This window comes from Nestor notabilis, unplaced genomic scaffold (genome assembly GCF_000696875.1).
Source record: "Nestor notabilis isolate BGI_N333 unplaced genomic scaffold, ASM69687v1 scaffold4387, whole genome shotgun sequence".
In the NCBI taxonomy this organism is placed as follows: domain Eukaryota; kingdom Metazoa; phylum Chordata; class Aves; order Psittaciformes; family Psittacidae; genus Nestor; species Nestor notabilis.
The window spans coordinates 4,543-26,574 of record NW_009934963.1 but is presented as its reverse complement, the minus strand read 5'-3'; the positions used below and the strand labels follow the sequence as shown (position 1 = coordinate 26,574).

General features: G+C 40.7%; 1 protein-coding gene across 1 annotated transcript; it reads left to right on the top strand.

The window, feature by feature from the left end:
• Positions 1-10,810: 10,810 nt before the first annotated feature.
• Positions 10,811-18,781, top strand: LOC104400862 (tyrosinase-like). The gene is made up of 3 exons (XM_010017588.1): positions 10,811-10,824; positions 11,440-11,621; positions 18,558-18,781. The coding sequence occupies exons 1-3, from the start codon at positions 10,811-10,813 to the stop codon at positions 18,779-18,781; spliced, it is 420 nt and encodes a 139-aa protein (XP_010015890.1).
• The last annotated feature ends 3,251 nt before the right edge of the window (positions 18,782-22,032 follow it).

The following is a 22,032-nucleotide window of genomic DNA, read 5'->3' as shown; positions in this document are numbered from 1 at the left end:
CTATCCAGTACACTTGAGGTTGCATCTGCATCTAAAATAACCCACACTCTCAAAAACGTTCTATGGCAATCCACAGGTAGACCATGAGATATCAGAGACAAATAAGGACAAGGAACAGATTCTGTAGATAAATGTTCTTTTTATCAATTAAGCATTAATTATCAATTAAGCATTAATTATCAATTAAGCAATTAACCTGTAGTGCTGCTGATCCACCTTGTTTTAGCGGAACAGTAAGAGGAAGGTTAAAAAGATCTCTTCTGGATTGTATGTGAAATGCAGTAGTCGGCAATCTCACTTGCCATGTAGTTATTGAGGCCAGATGTTTATAATAACCTGTTCTGCTCTTAAAAATCAATAATACAGGAGGTGCAGTCCAAATAGTCCCATTTAAAGTGCACGTTTCCGATCACTCTTACTGCAAGATTTTAGTTGGCCAACGCAGTTATGGAACAGATCACTCTGTACACTGTATTATGCAAGCGATTAGTATTTTTTGAAAAGAAAGGTTACTTTGTCCTCAAACTTGGCAAAAGCCACATGGTTACTCTTCACCTATTCTTTCAACACCGGAGGAGGAGAAAGCTCTCTGTGACACAGCCATCAAGACAAGCTCTGATGCAGACAGCTAGCATAGCATTGAATTTCCTTCCTGCAGTACTTCTGCAATAATAGCTGATGTAATTGTTCAAATTGTAAAAAATCACAGGAAAACATGGTACTTTTCTCACCCACGTGTAGCTACCTTCTATTCATCAAACAAAATTATCACTTTGCTAACGTAGATGTCATTTATATATTACATGCCCTTGTGAACCTCAATAATGCCAATCTCTCAGTCTCAAAAGAATTGAATTACAGAGCACAGGAGTGGGTTACATAGAGTCAGTCCAGCTACCTCCACAGTAGTCCATTCTAATCTGCTTGTTATCTTTGTCTTCAGAGGAAACTAGTTATTAGACTTTGGAGCAGCTGGCTTTTGTACTATATCTTACTTCAAGTGATGTTTTTCTGTTAGATTCAAACCATGGCAAAGATGAACCTGGGAAAGTTAACACAGGATATACACTCCAGCAAATGGTTTTGGGTTTTTTTTTCCATGCAACGCATGGTTGCAATTGTATTTTCTTATTTACAAAGCACACTGGACACACCATAATGTCTGATCTATATCGTGGGGTTTGCAGTACTGGACAGCACTGGAGACCTAAATATTAATGAGACAAATACTTCTAGCCGAACATTGCCCTGGTTTGACAGCAAGGAGTGAAGCAACACACAGGACGACAGCTATTTTAAGCAACAAAAGGTTTTCTCCTTCATCTAGGAAGAGTCACTGTCAGCTTTCATTGGTGTAAAACAGGCTGGCTTGACTAAGAAAAGTGACAGGGTTTATATGAGATAACTGACCAAATCTCAGCATAGCTAAGCCTCACCTAAACTCGTAATTTCTTTCCAGATGAGGTGTTGAATAAGCTTCTGCAGGAGTTAGCTTGCTTTGTCAATAACTGGGTTACAATGAGGCACTACCTAGTCCCACACTGACATTCCTCTGCACAGATTCCTACGCTATTTCCAACACTCAGCTCCTGCCTTTAGTGTCATGAGTGATGCGTCATGCTCAGCTTCCCCATTATCTCCTTCTCCAGTAGGAACAAAGCTCTTTATGTTGTAATCCATCAGCAACTGATCAAATGTAAGCTGGGTTCAGTGCTTGCTGGTTCATCCTATCCAATTTTCTGAGAAGGCAGAAAACATTTCTGTGAGGTTCATTGACTGGGAAAGTGGGTTACAGGCTGCCCAGGGTTTTAGGTTTTGTGGTATGGGAGCCATAACCCAGACTTATACACACTGGGGTTGAAGACCCAGTAGCTATATGGGCTTCCCAGGAAGAGTTAGACATTTCACAGTGTGACTCAAATAAATGGTGACAGCAAATGGGGAATAGAAATGCAGGATTTCAGCAGCTCTCTCTGACAGAGAAGTGGCATTTGGTCCTACACCATCAAGAGCGATCTCTGCTCAGGATCATTTTATCTGAATCCTCTGCAGGACTCACACGCCTGAGCAGCTTTTTACATTAGAGGCTTGAGGAGCTGCTGCCTTTTTCATTTTAGAAGAGAAACACTTGGAGCACTGCACAACTATTGGAGCAATGACTGGAAGCCATGTCAAAGCATACAAATGAGCACGCTAAACAGCAATGAGTGATCCACCTGCATCTTCTCCAAATGGCTATGGATACCCAAATTGTTTGACATGAAGAGGAACAGGTTCAGCTGGAAAGGCTGAAGACCCTTCTCTTCCCTTAATCCTACCAAGATATTGATGGCATTTTAAAGATAAGGGGGAAAACTGATCTAAATCACATTGGTCAAATGAATATTAAAAGTATCTCATAACCCCAGCAGCTACAGTAACCTTGAAGCTTTCAAAAAAGTGGGACATGGGCAAAGAAAGTGGGATTGGTTGTCTTTTAGATGGGATTGGTTCTGTGGCCTTATACCTTTACTGTCTCCCTCCCTCTTATGTCCTTTATTCAACATTTTCCAAGCAGCCAGTTTGTGGAGTGCCATAAATAAGAACAAAGGAGATGGAAGGAAGTGCAGATGCTTGTAGTGGGATGATAAAGCAGAGCAGTGCCAAGATCCTCAGGCGCCACACGTCTCCCCAGCCCTGGTGGTACTTTGTAATGGATGGGAAGGTATCAGCATGATGCATGCTATTATGCCTCATCCAGAGAATGGTCCTTGAGGACGTAGCCTGTGGCCAGCATCAATCTGGCTGGATAAATGAGGGGCTTCATGTCATCCACACATTGCCCCTCTGTGTTGCAGGTGGTCTATTCCACTGTGGTCCTTTCCACTGTGGTCCATAGAAACAAATGACTTTTTGGTTCAGAATGTGGAGTAAAGGGAAACAATTAAGTTGGCCAGACCTTTCCTGAAAATGAATATTCATATTCCAGAGACATATAACGGATCAACATGGGAATATGTGCTCCAAGAAAAAAATCAGAAGCGCATTTTAAGAGGGAACAGCTCCACTCATCTAAAGCATCCTTTTTTGTCTGTTTTGTACAAGGCTGTGTTTGAAGTGTTAGGCGTTGACAATGCTAGAAGCCCAAAGGTGGTATGACTGCCACAAGTCCATGTTCTTGAGTCCAACCAGTAGTGAGGCTGAGCATGTATTCCCAATAGTCACACAAACACACGATTGTTATATATATGCATATCATAGAATCATACAATCATAGAATCATGTATATGCATATATACATATGTGCTTGACCATCTGCACAGATCAACACAAGAAACATACCACTCACACAAATCAAAACAGCACCAACAACCTCAAGGAATCATAGAATCATAGAAAGGTTTGAGTTGGAAGGGACCTTAAAGATCATCTAGTTCCAGGGACACCTTCCATTAGACCAGGTTGCTCAAAACCCCTTTCAACTTGGCCTTGAACACTTCCAGGAATGGAAGTGCCCTCTTTGCCTGACCAGGATGAAAGCCTGTACAAATATAGACATATATTCATAAACAGTCTAGATTCCCCATTAACTGGCCTTAGACACACAGTCTACCCATTAAGTGGATGCCCTGATATCCCAGTTGCCTCACCCACAGGCACACATACACATGCACACATGCAAAAAAAGGTCTCTGTGGTATTCAACCCAGGGAGTGGCGTAGAAGTAACTTTACAGTGGTACTGCAAGCGTTTGTGGAAAAGGTGTTGTGCCCAAGGACACAGGCCACAGGCTGCAGCTTGGAATTGATGGTAGAAGCCTGGATGTTCCCCTCAGCTGGGACTAGACGCAGAGTGAGCATTGTAACCCAGGGCAGTCCTCAGCAGTGGTTCAACAGCCAGGGACAATAACCTCACAGTTTGTTTGGTTTGGTTTTCTCACAATAATTGAAGATAGCATCTTAATTTTTAATCAGACACTTGCATTATGATCAGTGTAATTTGTTTACAAACTGACCAAGAGTCCCTGTAGTGTCTTTAGACAACTTTATACAAAAAAAGAATAAAAAGACACTGCAATATAACTGCATACATTGGCAAACAGTACGGTGCCTTGACTTTACAACCTTAGCATCAGCAGCTCTTCCAGGACTGAAGCACCAATGTTACTCCCAATGCTTGAGATGGGAATTACCTGAGGTGACTTTGTAATACTAGCTGACTAGTGCCAACTTCTAAAGTGATGACTACTGTGTAATCACAGTCCTTGGACTGGCATTTCAGCTTTCCTCAATTTGTTTCCTTCTCCCTTTCATTCCAAAAGTAAATACATGTTGCTTGCCAGATTTTTTCTATAGAGTGTGTCATCTCATGATACTGAAATAAATTGTATAAATGAGCTTTAAGCAACCATGTTTTGCCTTCCTTTTGCCATAGCCAGGCTAATCTAGCGTCAGCCTCACAACTGTAGATGAGGAATTAGTCTCTTGTCAAACGTGGCACAAATAGTGACATGGCTTCAGATTTGAAAGCAATAGTTATTAGTTGCTGACAAAGTTGCCATCCAGCAGCTGAACTGTTGGCACTGTGTGCTGCCTTAGCTGAGGCATGGATTTATCAGACCACTGGGAAACAAAGTGCACAGTTTCACTGTTTTAGATCAGCTTAATCTGGCATATAGGTTAAGAAGGAACAGTTGTGCTCACCAATCAGTGCTACCTGCAGGTGCTCTCCTCTGTTCCACCCTTGTGTTGGTACTGGCCGTCATACAAAAGCAAAACAATCAGGTCTGTTACTTAATCACACCTCAGCTATCCCAGAACAAATGAAGACAAATGAGATGTTTAGTTTTAAACCAAATTAGTTCCTTAATCCTGGTTATGGCATGGTTGTGCAAATGCTTAGTGAAGACAAGAAGGTAAGGGGTGGGAGGAAAGCAGGATTGTGTCCTCTGTAGTAGTATGAACCCAGAGTGACCATGAATCTTCAACATAAGGGGACTGTAATCCTCCCATTGGGGAAAATTGCAGTGTCACACATGTTCCTGGTTACGTGGCAGAGGAATTCATATAGAAGTATGAAGCCTCTTCTTCCCCCTTTCCTTCTCTCCAGCTGTCCTTAATTACAAGGTAAAACACACTGGATTAAACTTTTCTTACCTCTTTCTGAAGGGCCAGTTAGGTTTATACTGTGTGTCAGTGTCTCAGCAGTGGCTGAATACAAGGAAATTTTTAATAACATATATTTAAGGTCCGTGTTCTCCTCCTACACTGGAATCAGTCAAGTGGAGCTATGCTTATAACTGCGGATGCACTCTGTTGGGAAACAGCTCCTAGAAGAGAGATGCTTTTCAAAATGATGCAGAAAAGGTCTGTTCTTATTGTTTTACTCTACTTTTTCTAGGTTCTAATATTTCCCTCCCATAAGCGCATTTTTTTCAGAGTACCCAACACTATCTGAAACAGTATGAAGTTATCCAGCCTATGTACAGCAGTGCTTTCATACCCTACTTGATATTTCCCACTGGCAACATAAACCCATTTATTTCTTGACTCATCCTTTCATCAGCTGCAATCCCATTGCATATATTATTCATAGAGTAATATGAATTCAGAAACATATGGAGGTGGCCTTTTTTAAATCACCCTCAAATCAATCTTACTTCTCCCCACTCTTTAAACCAAGGGGTTCTCTTTCAAATTAATTTTCCACTAAGTCTCATTTCATTTCACTTTCTATAGTCTGATATGTATGGAGCAGAACAAGGAAAATATTCAGTTCTATTTATGTGCAGTTAAGTGATATACTCATGTATTTTATAGATGGCTGTATTTTTTTCTGTAAAAGCACCTTACCACACTAAAACCCTTTGTAAAAGCAAAGTCTATGTCTCAAATGAAAATTTAAACTACCAAATCATCAACATAACAAGTGGGAGTCTTTATCACTTTTTACCACACACCAGCTCTTTAGACCTACCAGTGCTGGTACACACAAGTATTAAGTTCATAGAGAGCAACTAGAGAGATGTGTATACAGATATATCACAAAAAACTTAAATAGAATTGAGACTCCATGCTTTGCAGTGGGATAACCTGGCTCCAAGAGGTATCATAGTCTGGTATACACAAAGTGGCGCTATAGCGGAGGTCCCACTCCACCACCACATGTCTAGTATGGATTTAGGCAAGATATTTTTAATCTGTGCTTATTTTCTCTGAAGTAAAATGGGGCTTCTAACATTTTCTAAAAAATATCTAATATGCAGGATGGATATTCTTCACATTTATGACTTTTTGGGAATCCTTCTGACAGGATAAGCTCCCTTAGCAACTTCTGCATCAAGCATGCAGCTTCTGACGGAATCACGGGATTCAAGCGATAGTGAATTTAGCATGTCCCTAGATCAGTTTTTCCAACGTTTAAATACAAACACCGAGCCTTATTTTAGCCTATATTTGTCTAAATCCAATCCATTCTACAATATTAAAATTCTATTTCTTACTAAACAAATAATCTTTGCATGGAATATTGATCATCATAATCTAGTCATTCTAAAACCTTCAATATTTAATTTAATAATACACCTGCTCCAAAACAATTTCTACTTTGGAAGTGCAATATAGAAAGACTGAGCCTCTTTGAGCTCTGAATGTGAGACAGGGCACCTTTCAAAATTCACATTATCCCTTTCAGTTCCTTAGTCTCATTTGGGACATGCACTTTGGGCACATTGATTTCCAGATGGAAACAGTCTTTGCTCTTATCTATCTAGATAGAATTATTTTTTAATCTGTCCAAGGCCTTTAAATAAAAGATACCAAGTCACTTTTGCTTACTGCTGAAGAAACACAAAGGGTATTAGGGTTATCAGGAGAGTAATCTCCATTTCATTGATTTAATTTCCATATTTTAAATTTCTATTTCTTAAGCCCTGATTGCTCATGACCCTTCTAGGTAAAAGTTTTCACCCTGATGGATTTATGGTTTATTCCTGCTAGATCCCAGATTGTGTTCTCACCATTTCACTTCTCTGAATAAAATTCCCATTGACTTTTGATTCGCTCTTCTCTTCATTCCTTTATCCCGCCTTGTCTTCCCCACCACTCTCACATCCCATCTGCTCTCTTCAGCACTGCCAACATCTCCCAAATGACGCCAGTCTAGCTAGGATTGCAATGCTAAAAAAGTCTCCATCTCTGGAAAATATAACTCCTACCTATACAAATAACTAATTATCTGCTTTCCCTCTTTGTCTACATGCTGAGGAAGAAAGCAACCAACCAGACCGTGGTAGGAGTCAGACAGATTTCTCTCTCACTGAACTTCTGCCCAGTACTTTTTTTTTCACAGAAGAAATATGGATATTGGATATCACAGAGGCCTTATTTCAGCTGTCTTATTTTACCTTTAAAATCACGGAATCATAGAATCAGCTACGTTGGAAAAGACCTTTAAGTCCAACCATTTAAGCTCATTATGTCAGGAAAGGGAGGCCAAGATAACCAACAATTCTAGGGAGTTCAGTACTAAAACGAAATAACTTACAACATGGCTGCTTTTAAAAGGAGAAAAGAAAAAACATCTGTCAACTGTAAGTTGACCAACATCTGATGAAGGAAGCACTGATTTCTCTCTGTCATAGAAACCACATGCCTGCTGCTGGATAAAGCAACTGTCTTTGTAGGTCAAGGCACATGAAAGAATTGTCAGATTACCTGTTGTAACTGTTCAGATGTGTTCTCTTTTCCTATAGAAAAGGATACCACTGCATGAAGGAGAGCACATTTGATGCTAACTGCCTTTAATGTAGCCAGGGATGGAGAAAGCACCTTATTTTATGGAAGAGAGTATTCTACAGGGTGTAATTCAGTGGTCACAGTCCTCTGAAACAAAGGACACTGTGATTTTTTTTCTCCAGATACACTTTTTTTTGGGGCCTATGTCTTTGCAGTTAAGACAAATCCCCGAGGATAGAAGCACTGTAACAATGCCAGTATCTGGCTGATAGCAAAAGCCAAAGGCTACTTCAGGATTTCAGTTTTCCTTAAAAATGTATGAAGGAGTTAGCAGCCTCAGTTGGGGAGTCATAAAATGTAACTCTCTGATATGAAATGGCTTATGGTGCCCAACAAGAACTGTTTGTACTTCATGACAGAGATGTAGCTTAAATTGTACCCTCTCCATGGATTTTTTTCCCCAACTGGATGTAATTATAAGGTTTCCTTTTCCACTAATCTGGGAAACCTTTTTTGAAGGGCAGGGTTAAGATTCCTTCTTTCATACTTTTTCTTAAAAAATATGAGTGAGGCAGGGAAATGGCAGTGCCCCCTTTTAAAGGAAGAAATACAAACAGATGAGGATGTAAAAAATACTACTGATATACTAAATCTGTCAGTTTTCTCAGGCAAAAGAAGAAAAACATGAAGGTTTTCATGAAAATACAGAGCATGATGCACTATCTTGCCAAGAAAAAATTATTGTTGTTAGCCCATCTTACTGAACAAGCTGGGAATAAGTGGAAAGAATAAATGCAACTTCAGCCAATTGCTTTATTAGCAAGCAGAATATGATCCTAATATTTCAAATTGACAAAAAGAAGAAAAAGAAAAAAAAGCCAAGATAAATGTACAGGGCAAGCTATTCTAGAGGGAGCAATGGAAAGTGTGACTCTTAAAACCTTAAAGGATGTTTCTGAGATTTCTGCAGTGGCATATAGATATGTTAGGTGGAACAGATTTCAGTGAAGACTATAAGATTTTTAAGCTAAAAGAGAGAACTGTTCATAAACAACTCAACAGGCTGTGTAACACAGCTTGTGCATCAGCACAACTTATCATACCAGTAATTAGAGGCACACAATTGCATCTAAATCTAAAGATCAGCTGCAAGGGCAGACAATTCAATGTTCCTGCTACTGCTAAGAAAAGCTTGATATCTAATGCGGGAACCACGCTGCAAATGAAGGAATCCAGAAGTACATATGTTCATTTCCATGGAAATGCTTTGCATTTGCATGCTGCTTCAAAGCTTACTGGCCTAAGGATTCTTCTTGAAACTGCTTATGAAACGGCAACACTTAAGTCATCCAGAGAGGATGCTGCACTTCAGGGCACATCATGTGAAGTTATTCAGGAGAAGATGACTTCTAGTACCTTGTGCTCATCAGACCTCCAGATTTTCAGAGTGTTTTCTAAAAATCAGGCCCAAGAAGTACTCAGGTTGAGCTTACCATGTTCCCATAACCAAAGTGTCTCTGTGCTTCTAACAGCCCTGTTCTGTGGGGAAGAGTTATCTCAGCTCCCATCTACAACTGCTGGGAAAACAAGGTGCTGATAAGAAGTGTGCCTTGCCCAAGACACAGGTAAAAGCCAGGCAAGGAAAGGATTGAAGTCTAACACACCCCTGCACCCCTCCTGAAGCTAAACTAATTGCCCTGAATTCCTTTATATTCTGTGCCTTTTTAAATGATTTCTGAATTTCTTTATGCCAGTCTCCAAAGATGTAATCTGATTACAGAGTTTCTGTTCAAACTTTCTTGCGATAACTGCAGTGAAGCCTTGATATCATTGTTTAAATTTATCCATCTGAAAGCTTCAGCTAAATGTTATTATCCTGACAAGAGTTTTTCTAGATGGAGTTGATGAAATTAACTGAAGAAAAAAGACACAAATGAAGATTTTAATCAAGATTAATACCTGCTTTGTTAAGGATTGACAAAGCGTATGAACATAATGATGTTGTCATCTATTAAATCTTTTGATCTTAAAAAAAGAACCAAGGCTTTGGCCCTGCCTCTGTTTTGATGAGTGTGAGAGGGCTTTAATTTGGTTGGGTAAGCAGAGTGTTTCTCAACATTTCTGCCCAAAGACGAGAGATAAAAATCTGCCAGCAGAATCCTTGCATACCCTGCAGACATCCTGCAGACACCAGCATTTGCATTTAGGGTCTGTGTTGCTGGGATAAGTTGAGTCCCTCAGCAGATGCTTATTAATAGAAGATAGGGGGAAAGTCTGTGTCCTCCAGTCAGGGTCCAGTGTCAAGGAGGGGCAACTATTAAAACAAGATCTTAAAGTACAATCTACATGTCTCTCTAGACCATTTTCATCCCTCATAACTGATAAATAAATTCAGTGATCCTTCCCTGAGCTTGAATCTGGCAATTCCCTCCTAGCACTATCTTCTCATTGAGAATGGTGTCTTCTTTATTCATGCATTTTCCCTACAGCATCTTGCCACTTCCCCTATTCCAACATCCAAGCGTCATCTGAAAAGCCATGGTCATCCCATACACAGCAGGGGATCAGGGAAAGAATCTGAGGATTGAAACAAAGCAAAGAACTGAGAAGAAAAGGCTCAGACACAAAGGGAGAACTGAGAATGTTTTGGAAGGTTGTTGATTTTGCTTTCCAAACACACCAAGTTGCTGACTTGAAAACGTCAACACAAACTCTTCCTATACTGCAGCCTTTAAGCTCTCTGACTCCCAGTTAAAGAACAGACATACCGCCCTGCGCTGACAAACAGCTAATGGGAGGCACTTTGGCAGAGAAAAATGGAAAGGAGCAGCTGAGGTCAGATGTGTAACAGCTTGTATTTAGTTTATGTGGCAAGGTTTTGGTACTTAGGGGACTGGGGGGGTGGCTTCTGTGAGGAGGTGCCAGAAGCTACCCCCATGTGAGATGGAGCCTGTTGTAAGACAGATCTGCCTCTGACCAAAGCTGAGCCCATCAGTGATGTCAGTAGTGTCTCTGTGATAACATATTTAAGAAAGGGTAAAAAACAGCTGCACAACAGCAGCTGGAACAGAGGAATAAGGATATGAAAAACAAGTATGCAGACACCAAGGTGAGTGAAGAGGCTATGGCTGGAGAAAGACTCTTTCCTGACAGCTGACCTGTTTTACTGAGTTTTGGATTCATTTATCTTATCCCTTCTTCCTCAGATGTTTTCACCCCTTTTGTGATATCAACCCAGCCATGGTGTAGCCATGCAGTGCAGGCACGAAAACCCTTGGAAAGAAAACAGAGGAAGGGGAACAGGACTGACTGAGTAGCTGGCAACAAGACTATTCACAATGAGCTATAAATGTTTCTGAGGGTGACGAGGAAGGACTGAGATCTTCAATCTTTTTCTGCTTATCCCTCACAACCATGTGAATTACTGAGCAGAAATTGCATTCAGGTCACAGCGAGACAGTGAATTGAATTTGTGGAATTTAAAAGCATATTGAGCCTCTCTGCAGCACTGCAGGTCTTTGCTTTTTGTAGGTTTGCAGAGGAACTCAGCACTAAAGTAGTTAACCCCAAGTAAGTCGGAAAGCATTACATGCACACGAACACAAGTCACTGCATGCCACTCTGTCCCAGGGTTTACGAAGTAAGCATCAACACTACTTTTAATCTTCAAAAAGAAACTTTTTGCCAGTCCCCACCGTTAATGGACATGCTTTATCTTCTACAGCATTTTTGAGCGATGGCTAAGAAGACACAGGCCCATGCTAGAAGTTTACCCAGCAGCCAACGCACCCATTGGACACAATCGAGAAAACTACATGGTTCCCTTTATCCCCCTTTACAGAAATGGAGAATTTTTTAAACCTTCAAGAGAGCTGGGGTATGACTATGAGTATCTGCAAGAACCAGGTAATGTTACTGGTTAGGTAAATGTCAAATTTTTTGCCTATAACCTTGAATATGTCTGTAAAATGAGAAGATATTAAAAAATCCTTCTATGCCAGTTTTTTCCTGAATAAAGGCCCAAATTGTACCTCCTTATTTTCACATTTCTGGTCTGATGTAGAGTCAACCTGATGCCATTAGAAAAGTTTCAACTAAAAATCAGTCACTGATACCAATGCTATTTATCCTAGCTTATTGAGAGCAGAATCTGGTCCAAATGGTCAGCTTGTTATCAGAACTGGGGGGCCGAACGTGCCCTTAAATCCCCATAGGAAAATACACCATGGCATCAAAGGCCAACACTAAGTCTGTGCAGCACTTAAAACCATGATCCATTGACTTTGTGCTTGCTCTATGGTTATTTATATGAACACAATTTAATCAATCATAATGCTAATTCCATTTAATCAAAATGAATTTTGCACTGCTATTCAGAGGTAGTTTTGACCTGGACATCTTGTCCATCTTCAGGCACAGAGAGGACAGAGGCCCTTGGGGCTGTAGTTGATGGGGAACCTCAGGTAAAACAAGTCTCATGCTCATAGTAGTGGACCTCATAGTTTCTCTTGAGTAGTACCAGTTTCTTTATTGTTTAAGGGAAGGGTTAAATTCTGTTAAAGATAAAATGTTGCCTGGAACTGAGGATTGCTCAGATACTTTGGCACAACCCTTTATAAAACTGTGCCATTGGAATGATCAGACATGTCTGTTATGTTAAACACTGCCAAAAGCTATCCTGGATGTGGGATGCAGTTATCCTTGCAAAGCAGTGGCCAGTGAAGATCTAGGTTACTGGGCATGTTTGGTTTTCTGTTTGAGGCAGACACATTCTGTGAGCATGTCTCTTCAGTTAAAAGTCAATGAACAGCTGAAAGTCCAATTGCTATATAGCAAAAGCATCAGGGACATTTGAGCAGTGCTAGAATTCTCATAGCTTCCTTCTTGTCTTTATCAAAACAGCATCAGTTCTCAGGGCATCCCTGCTTTTCTGACAGTTTGCATAGAATGGGGGTGTATGCTTTCTTCATGCTTGATAAACAGTCCAATCATGCATTTAGCTTGTTCCTTCACTTCTCATGCAAAATCTAGTGTGTGATTGAGTCACCCAGAAAACACATTTTTTGCTATTTTATGTGCAACGAAAGGAATCTGCAGCTCTCCAGTACAATTGTCTAAGGCTGGGTTAGCTGGTTTAATACTATAACCCAGAGACAGATTATGCCACAAACAATTTGGCCAACCCCAGACAGAAAATAATCTAATAGATGCTTCAAATATAGTCTTAAAATTATTTGTTTAGTCTTATCAGTAGCATTTTTGCCTGTTTGTTCATGTTGCCATAATTTAATTCCCAATCAAGACCAGTAATATTTATACATATTTCTAATGAAAGCAATTAGTTTCCTAAACTCACATTATTCCTAGAATTGTACCGCTCAGAAGAAGTGCCAAATACCATGACTTTCAGAAATACTGAGTCTGGAACAGTTACTGCAAAAGGAAGCAAATGGTAAAATATTTACCATTTAATAATTCCCTTCTGTTTCTTTCTGGTCTCCTCCCTTTTCCCACGGGAGAACACAGTCCTCAGAAAATTGAATTCTTATTAAATTCTGCCCGTGTTTTTAGCACAAAGGTAAGGAAATAGTTCCTTCATTATTTTGAAAGAACAACACAAAGAGTGAAATTCAACCTAATTTAGAAAGCCCAGATAATCCTCAGATATTGTTCAACCCCTTGTTAATTTCACTGAGAAGAACAGAGTTTAAGCTATGTCTTATTTGAAGGGAAGACCTAGTTACAAATGGGAAATGGCAGGAATCTCAAAATGCAGATATGCAGATATGTATTTTCTCAGTGCTCTAGTGTTTACTCCCAGACTTTTTTCCAAGTACGAATGCTGGATTCCTGTTCAGAGGAACAGAGGAGGAAGCATGAAATTCTTGGTGGAGGATCTGAAGCAGGAAAGCACGTTGACCCTCCCTGAAAGCTTCTGTGTAGTCAAGGGAGAAAAGGAAGTCTGTGACTGGCAGCCAGGAGTTACCAGACAAATAGATCTGGGTGGTCAAGAATAGGCAGCATTTCATATTCCAAATGAGGGGGAAGAGGAAACACAGAGGAAGAGGACAGGACAGAGTGAGGAAGGAGCACACAAGACCTGGCTCCATCCTGTTCTCAAGACCAGGCTTGTTTGCTGTTAAAAGAAAGCAGCTAACGTCTTGGTAGAGGTGAAGCAGGACTACACAGAGCACAGTGAGGCTGACTGCAAGAAATAAAACTTGGAAAGAATCCAATGACAAAATAGCATTTTAATGCTAAATTATATTGTTGCCGTGCCCCTGAAGAAAAGCTGATGCCTGGAGCCCTGTTTTCCACTGAAAAGCAAATCACTGCATGACAGTATGCTATTTTAATTGCAGCTTAATTTATTTTTATGCATACAGCAGCCCTGAAGCAGAAGTGGTCACAGTGTGTGTGGAAATCCATCCCTTAGGAATCAAAGGCACATGTCAGAGCCTACTTACTGGGGTGCTCATCTGAGCAGAAACCAGAGCAGACACCAGCTTTCCTTGACATGAGAACGGTGAGCTGTAAAACTACCACAGCTGGCATGGCTTACTGAAAAAGAACATTTGTTAGTATCAATAAAATGATTTGGAAGACTAACGGCACCACCTAGCAATAAGCCATCAAAAGAGTTTTCTATGATAAGAGCTTTTCCAAGTACTTATATTTCACATCTTGGGCTAGGACTTCCCTATTTTCTCTTTCTTCTAGAAATAGTAACAGATAAATTTGCAGAAACATCCTTGACTTTCGCCCAGAAAATCTCCCTCTCTCCATGGGAATAATTTGATGACCACTACCTGTGTAGCTGGTTGAAAGCAGGCAGATACCCAATTATAAACCCAGGAATCTAACCATCAGTGGCAATTTTTGGAAACCTTAACTAAGGAACTTTGAAACTCAGGGCAAAGCATGGGATGAGAGCATTTGTTTACAATATAGACTTCCAGGTTGCTCATGCATGTGTTGTAGGAGGAGAGCTGAGATCCAGAATCAGACTGCAGCTCATTTCTATTTCTGGCTTTTCAGCAGTTTGGTTGCAAAATCACATCCCAGAGAGTAAAAAATGTGGCAGCTGGCAAATACAATACCACCATATTTGTGCTGAGTCTCTCAGCTCAGGAGCTCACACTGTTGGCCACAGCGTGAAAGGGTGATGTTATGTGTGTGAGAGCCTATGATAAAACAGTGACATGCACAATAAAATGTAGGTGCCAGGACAATCACAGGCAATTAAAGGTGACAGTACTTGAAAAATGCTGGCTTGGGAAGCTGTTTACATTTCTGAAGTAAATAGAAGATGAGAAGAGAGCATTTTGTCCTGAGGTTCTCTTCAGGCAGAGATAAGGGGGTGTAGATTAAGGTTAATTAAAACAGAAGGAGAGAACCAAAGAAACCAGGATGCAAAAATATATCCCCAGAAAAAGGAATATGAGCAGATATTTTGGTGGTTGTATAATGATGCTTAATGGAGGAACAGGAATATGGATTTTAAAACTGTTTGTTTTTTGTTTTGTTTTGTTTTTTTCTTTTTTCTGGGAGCTATTTAGAGGTAGGAGACACACATTGCTTCACCTTAAAATTACACAGCTGTGCTTTCCTACCCTCTCACTGAATTCCAGGAACCCACATAAACTAGACTGCTTGGAATTTTTAAATTATATTTAAAACCCCCCAATTTGATGTATTGAGTAAGAAATTATTTGTTGCTGTTACCTAGAGTTAGCACTGTCTTTGAGAAGAGTATGTATGTCAAGAGTTGACTGCTAAGACCACGGCTGAGGTTAATCACTTCTATTTTCCTATCAGAAAGAGCAAGATAAGGAGATATTGCTAGTGTTAATCACAAATGGTAGGGTAGATGTCAAGCACCATCCTAACCTGGCTTCCTCTTGCTTTGTCATGAACCTATTGAGGAAAAGGGCAGTTTTAATTGATGTTCATGGCAGCTTCCAAAGAGGATTGCCATTGGACTCCAAACAGTGATATCAAAGGAAGGGAACTGGCATTGGCTAATGTATCCCACAAAGCAGCTATGATTTCCCATGACCACACCACTCCCTTGACACTTTTCCCAGGTTGCCATCACCAAACACAGTTGCTGCACTCTTGGGTCTTGCACAAATAGAGATTAAAGTATTATGGTCACAGAATACTTGAAATCCCAGTTTGTGTGATTTTGGCTGGGCAGACAGTCCAGTCATAGGTTTACTTTTGTGTAGAATCACAGATTAACAGATTATGGAGTGTCCTGGGGTGTTCTGTCCTCTGACACCCAAGAGTTGCCACGGCAACTTTGTGACAATGATGCTAAGCACCTTTTGTGTAGCAAAGAGAAATAGGCAGTAGATGCCAGGAGGTGGCTTTTGCCTTTGAGCTAATTACAGAAACTGCAGTCTGAGGCTAAAAGCAAGAGAAGGGCATGTTTGACTGATTATCAGGATATAATAAAATAGATTAATCCCTTCTGTGGTATCTCATCATCTCAAAATCATGTTATGTTTTACCAGGAAGAAGTTACCTCAGACTTCCAAATAACATTGATGGAGGAGAGAGATGGTTCAGGAACAAAGTATAAGATATCATTTAGAAAACCCCCATGTCCCAGACAAATTCTGCAAAGACAAGGACTTAGTGATAATTCTCTTTTTGCTAAGCATGAAAATATCATCAAGTTCCTGCTGTGTATACATTTTCTTTTATCATATACGCACTCCAGTTTAAATAGCCAGGTTGTTTCTTATTTAGACGTTTGCAATACAAAAGAGTTAAAAAAATTGGAGTTACAAAGTCAAGCACACAAAGTTAAGAAATGCTACCATTAAAGTTGTCTATATAGCTGTAATTCACCATCCACCTCTACATGTCTGCATTATCTTTAATTGCACACTATTTTTTCCCCAGATCCCTACCTCATTCACAACACAGCATAGGCAGGATTCTGTGAGAAACACAAGTCCAATCCTTTTTTCTTTTGACTTCCATTTTCTCACTTAAGCAGTGTGTAGCTTAATGTATGATTTATTGCACGCTTTTAAAATGCTATCCTGAAGATGTTTCCTCTAACACTTTCCTTTGGCACCAACCACTATTGCAGCGACTCCCAAAGAAATATTAATTTACATTCACAATACAAAAGATTCAGTGAACTGTACTTTCCTCATTTGACAGATGAGAAATGAAGGACTGAAGAGATAATGTACCTCATACCCAGAGGTTTATGCAGTTCACTCAGAAGCATCAAGATCCTAATTTTTTTTGTAATTCTTAGTTTTATATAGTATTTATATGTCTAATGAGGTGAGAAGTAGAAGGTTTAACATACAGACTCTTGCAATTACAACTTCAGAATACAAAGTTGGATTAACTGGAACTCAAGGACCAGAGAAATAGTATCAAAACATTCCCCAAAGTGCAGTTGAGTTGTAGGAACAAACAAACTATATTCAGCCTAAACTCAGCCTAAATTGGAATTACATCTCAGAAAGTGATTCAGACGTCAAGTGCTAAGGATAGCTTAACCTTACAGGTGCTGCAAACCAACAGCATCTTTTCAGAGCACAGTGCACATAACAGCATATGCTCAGAAACACCATGATCCAAGAATTTATACAGGATTACTTTTCTGAGCATCAGTGAAAACGCAGGATGGCAGGAAGGCATTTAAAGCTTTTGTGGGTATATACCACATGAAATATGGTTGAGCACATTTAAACCAGTCCAGGTGCATGAATACTATTCAAGAATAAACCACCATAGGTGGTCCCAGAGAAGTTGCCCAGAGAGGTGGGGTTTTGGTGGTTTTTTCCCCTTAATAGCTAATAATTACAGCTAATAATAGTAATTAAAGCTATTAATTGGGAGATGTAGATTCCAAATCCTTCTTAGCCCAAGGGCACGGGTATTCTCATTCTCAAATTCAGTACAACAGGTTGAGTGTATTGTGAACAGGTCACATTCCAACTGCTATCAGGAAGTGAGAGACCTGTTTGGCATGGTTTGGTTTTTATAACTCATTAAGCCATAGTGAGAAAACCAGAGAGACAGACACACAAATTAATACCACAAGGCAAGAAGGCAGCTGGTTCTCTAACCAGTGAGAAGCTACCCTGGATTCACCAAAGAAAGAGGATGTCTTGTGCAGAGTGACCAGAGAATAATTGTCTGCTGCCTCTTCCCACACAAGATCTATCGAATTAAACAAGCAGGAGGCAGGTTCAAAATTAGTGAAAGGAAGCACTTTTTTCCCCACTTGACATGTATTTAAGTCAGGGATTTCCTTGCTGCAAGAAGTTGTGAAAAAAGTTCAAAGAAGAGCTAGAAAAAGCTGATGAAAGGGTGAAAAAGAATCCCCCAATGGCTATTATATACAATGACACTACAACTGGTTCAGGAAATCCCTGAGCTGCAAATTATTAGAGGCTGGGTAAGTATTGTGTGAAAGGACTGTAATAGGCTTGACCCATTCTTAAACTCTTCCTGGTGCTCTGCTTCAGTTATTGCTGTCAACAGGATGCTGAGCTAGCAGGACCTTTGGCCATATGGTATCAAACTTCTTGGGTTATAGTCTTACAGTTCTGAAAAAACCATAAAGAGCACTGGGGAGCACTGGGGACAGTGAACTCTGTTCCTGCCTTTTATACGAAGATTGAAAAACAGACTATAAGGACTGAAGAGATTTGCTGAAAAGTATTTGTGACCTTCAGACAGTTTCTATCAGTGTAGTCTCTTCTTTTGATCACTGTTACCTGTTACACAACTGCTTTAAACTGCCAGCACATTGCACCATGTAAAAGGACCTTTCTTCTTTCTTTTTTTCTGTTTTCTTTCCAGCACTTGGTTCTTTCCAGGAGTTTTTAATACCCTACCTTGAGCAAGCCCGTCAGATCTGGGCTTGGCTAGTCGGAGCAGCAGTGATTGGAGGCATCATTACTGCTGTGCTCACAGGGCTCATCCTGGCCTGCCGGAAGAAGAGAAGAGGAACTTCTGAAGAGATACAGCCCTTGCTCACAGAAAGTGAAGATTACAACAATGTGTCATATCAGTCCAATTTCTAGAGGCCTCCGGTAACTCAGTGATGTTACTAAGGTGCTAATCAAGCATGCAGTGTTTGATTCATGTTTACAAATACCTTGTTGAGGTGTGCTGCATAAAGCAGGATGAACAGTCTTGCTCCTCAAGGCCCTTGTAACCTTCATGTTGTAGTATCTTATCAGATCCACTCCCACAAACATTTCCCAAATTCAACGTGAGTTACCACGCCACCTAAAGAACACCATGTATCTCCTCCTCTTGATTAAATAATGTTCCTATGAAACCAGTCCGGTTCATGTGTTGCTGGCTTTAATATTTAATTCTCTGCTTACTTTTAGTTGCTCTTTCAAAAGCTATAGGATCCAATCCATGTGTTTGGTGTTCGGATTTAGTGAGATGTCTGACTGCACTATCACTGCTACATTCCCTCTGTGTTTGAATGTAAGAGCAGGAACAGCCCTTTATTTTAGTGAGCAAAATATGTGGTGTTTCTGAGCAGAGCGAATGATCCATAGACACATTTTTCTACTAGGATAGAAATATTTTCCCTCCAGCTCCTGCAATGTCCTGTTTGCCTTTGATTAAATGCCAGCAGCCACAGAAAGCAGGCTCGCAGAAACCACTTCTCACTTGTCTCAAATGCTGCAGTTAGTCATCTTATATACCAGCTTGTATTCACTGGGAGCTGAGAGGTTTAGGAGATGAAACCTGGTCTCACTGTGTCCACCTCTGTTCAGTCTGACTTAACAATCATTTCTATTATGGTTGACTTCAGGTTGCTCACTATGTATATATTCCATACAGGTAACCCATATATAACAAAACAAGCTGTGGTGGGTTGACCCTGGCTGGGTGCCCACCAAAGCAGCTCTATCACATCCCTCCTCATCTGGACAGGGGAGAGAAAATTCAACAAAAGGCTAGTCAGTTGAGACAATGACAGGGAGATCACTCAGCAACTACTGTCACAGGCAAAACAGACTCGACTTTGGGAAATTAATTAATTTATGGCCAGTCAAAAGTCAGAATAGAATAATGAGAAATAAAATCTTAAAACACCTCTTTCCAACCCCTCCCTTCTTTCCAGTCTCAACTTCCCTCCCAGTTTCTTTACCTCCTCCCCATGAGTAGTGCAGGAGGACAGGATGGGGGTCAGTTCCTTGCATGTTGTTCTGCCACTCCTTCTTCCTCAGAAGACAACTCCTCACACTTTTCCCCTGCTGCAGCATGGAGTGCCTCTCATGGGAGACCATCCTCCATGAACTTCTCCAATGTGAGTCTTTCCCATAGCCTGCAGTTCTTCATGAAGTGCTCCAGCATGGCTCCCTTCCATGGGGTACAGGTGGATATCTGCTCCACCATGGACCTCCATGGGCTGCAAGACCACAGCCTGCCTCACCATGGGCTGCACCACAGGCTAAGGGGAATTTCTGCTCTGGTGCCTGGAGCACCTCCTCCTTCCTTCTGCACTGACCTTAGTGCCTGCAGAGCTGTTGCTCTCAGATATTCTCACTTCTCTCTCTGGCTGCAGTTTCTGTTGTGCAGTTTTTCCTGTTCTAAACTATAGTATCCCAGAGGCGATACCACCACTGCTGATCACTCATCCTTGGCCAGCGGTGGGTCCGTCTTGGATCCGGCTGCATTGGCTCTGTTGGACATGGGGGAAGTTTCTGGCATCATCTCACAGAAGCCACCCCTGCAGCCTCTCCAAGCTGCTACCAAAACCTTGTCATGCAAACCCAATACACAAGATGCCTAATTTCATGATGAGGGTTAAACAGGAAGAATCACTCCTTTTTTTTTGGATGATGACTCCGGCTGGCTTTCAGTAAGTTCCAAAGTTCATCTCCAGCCAAAAGCATTAATTCATAGCTGTCCCAAAATGATTTATACTGTTAGTCTGGTTCAGAGTATTCCCATCACTCCGTGGTCTTCTTTTAGGAAATTAACAGAACATGGTAAGGGCCATGCCTTTGGGGCTGCGTAGACCTGCTCTACTGATGGAGATGCTGCCATCTGGGTTTATTCCAAGTATTCAGGGTACTCTTGTGGTTATAATGATAGGTTCAGCCTTTGAGGACTGCAGACAAGGACACCTTGAGGACTGCAATGAGCCACAAGAAGTTTCAGAGGGGCTGTGAGAAGGCTGAGGGAAGGAAGATGAGTGGGTAGGAAGGGGTGGCACTACATCATTTGAAAGTGGGGGAAATATGTACTTTGAGCATTGGTATGAGTGCTCTATTCTAGTCAACAAATAACGGGACCTCTCAGATGAGCTGTTTTCTCTCACAACTGCCTCTAGTGAACATCCTCATGGAGCACTGAAAGGCATTATTATGACAGGTTTCAACTGCCCAACTACATGGATTCATTTCAATTTCAGGGCAATTGCACTGGTATTTTCCCCTAAACTGCAAAAATTACAGCCTTTTACAGAGCAGAAAAGACACAAAACAGTAAGGGGTTGGTATGTCTGTTGTGAAGGGTGTACCTAGAGCAGATGTTCCTATAGGAGCTGTCCTGTGATTTTTCACATCAAAGTTTTAATACCTCTCTCCTGTAGAAATCCTGCTCTGAAGGACCATGCAAGGACATTTGCAGTCTCTCAACTATCCTTAACTGAACAGTGATAGTCACAACAGCAGGCAAAATGGAAAGTGGGAATAAAACTACCAGTGTACTCCACTAGCAATAGAAGGAAAGGTCTACACCCTCAAATCCAACCATATCCCATCCCCAGGAGCTCAGAAGTGATATGGGCTAAAATCACCTCCACCTCAACAAAACACAGGCCTTTTGCTGAATAAAGATATTCTCTCATGTGCTGTCTTTTTTCCTATGGCTTCTAACTGATGATTTGAGATACTAGTAGATGAATACTTTCCAGTACCTTAGGAAGTATTAAACCCAAACACAGTGCATGGCATTTAAAATCTTTCTTGGCACTGAGGCATAGGCAGGAGGAAAGTTGTATTATGGTAGTATTTCAAAGGGTCAGTTCAGTCATTTAATTTGTATTTTATCTAACCCAGAATATTCTATTGGTAGAAAGAAATACTAACAGCAGACGAAAACCACCCACATTTAAATTTTAACTTCATAAATGTCAATTGGTTTCAAAGTCAGATAAACACAAAAAATTTTTATGCAGTCTATTTGAGGTCTCCACTTATTTTACCACTAGTAACTGTTTCTTTAATTCCTCTAGACTACTTCAACTAATTTAGACGGGAGGAATAAGCCTCTTACAGGCACCCTTTGGTGCTCACTGATT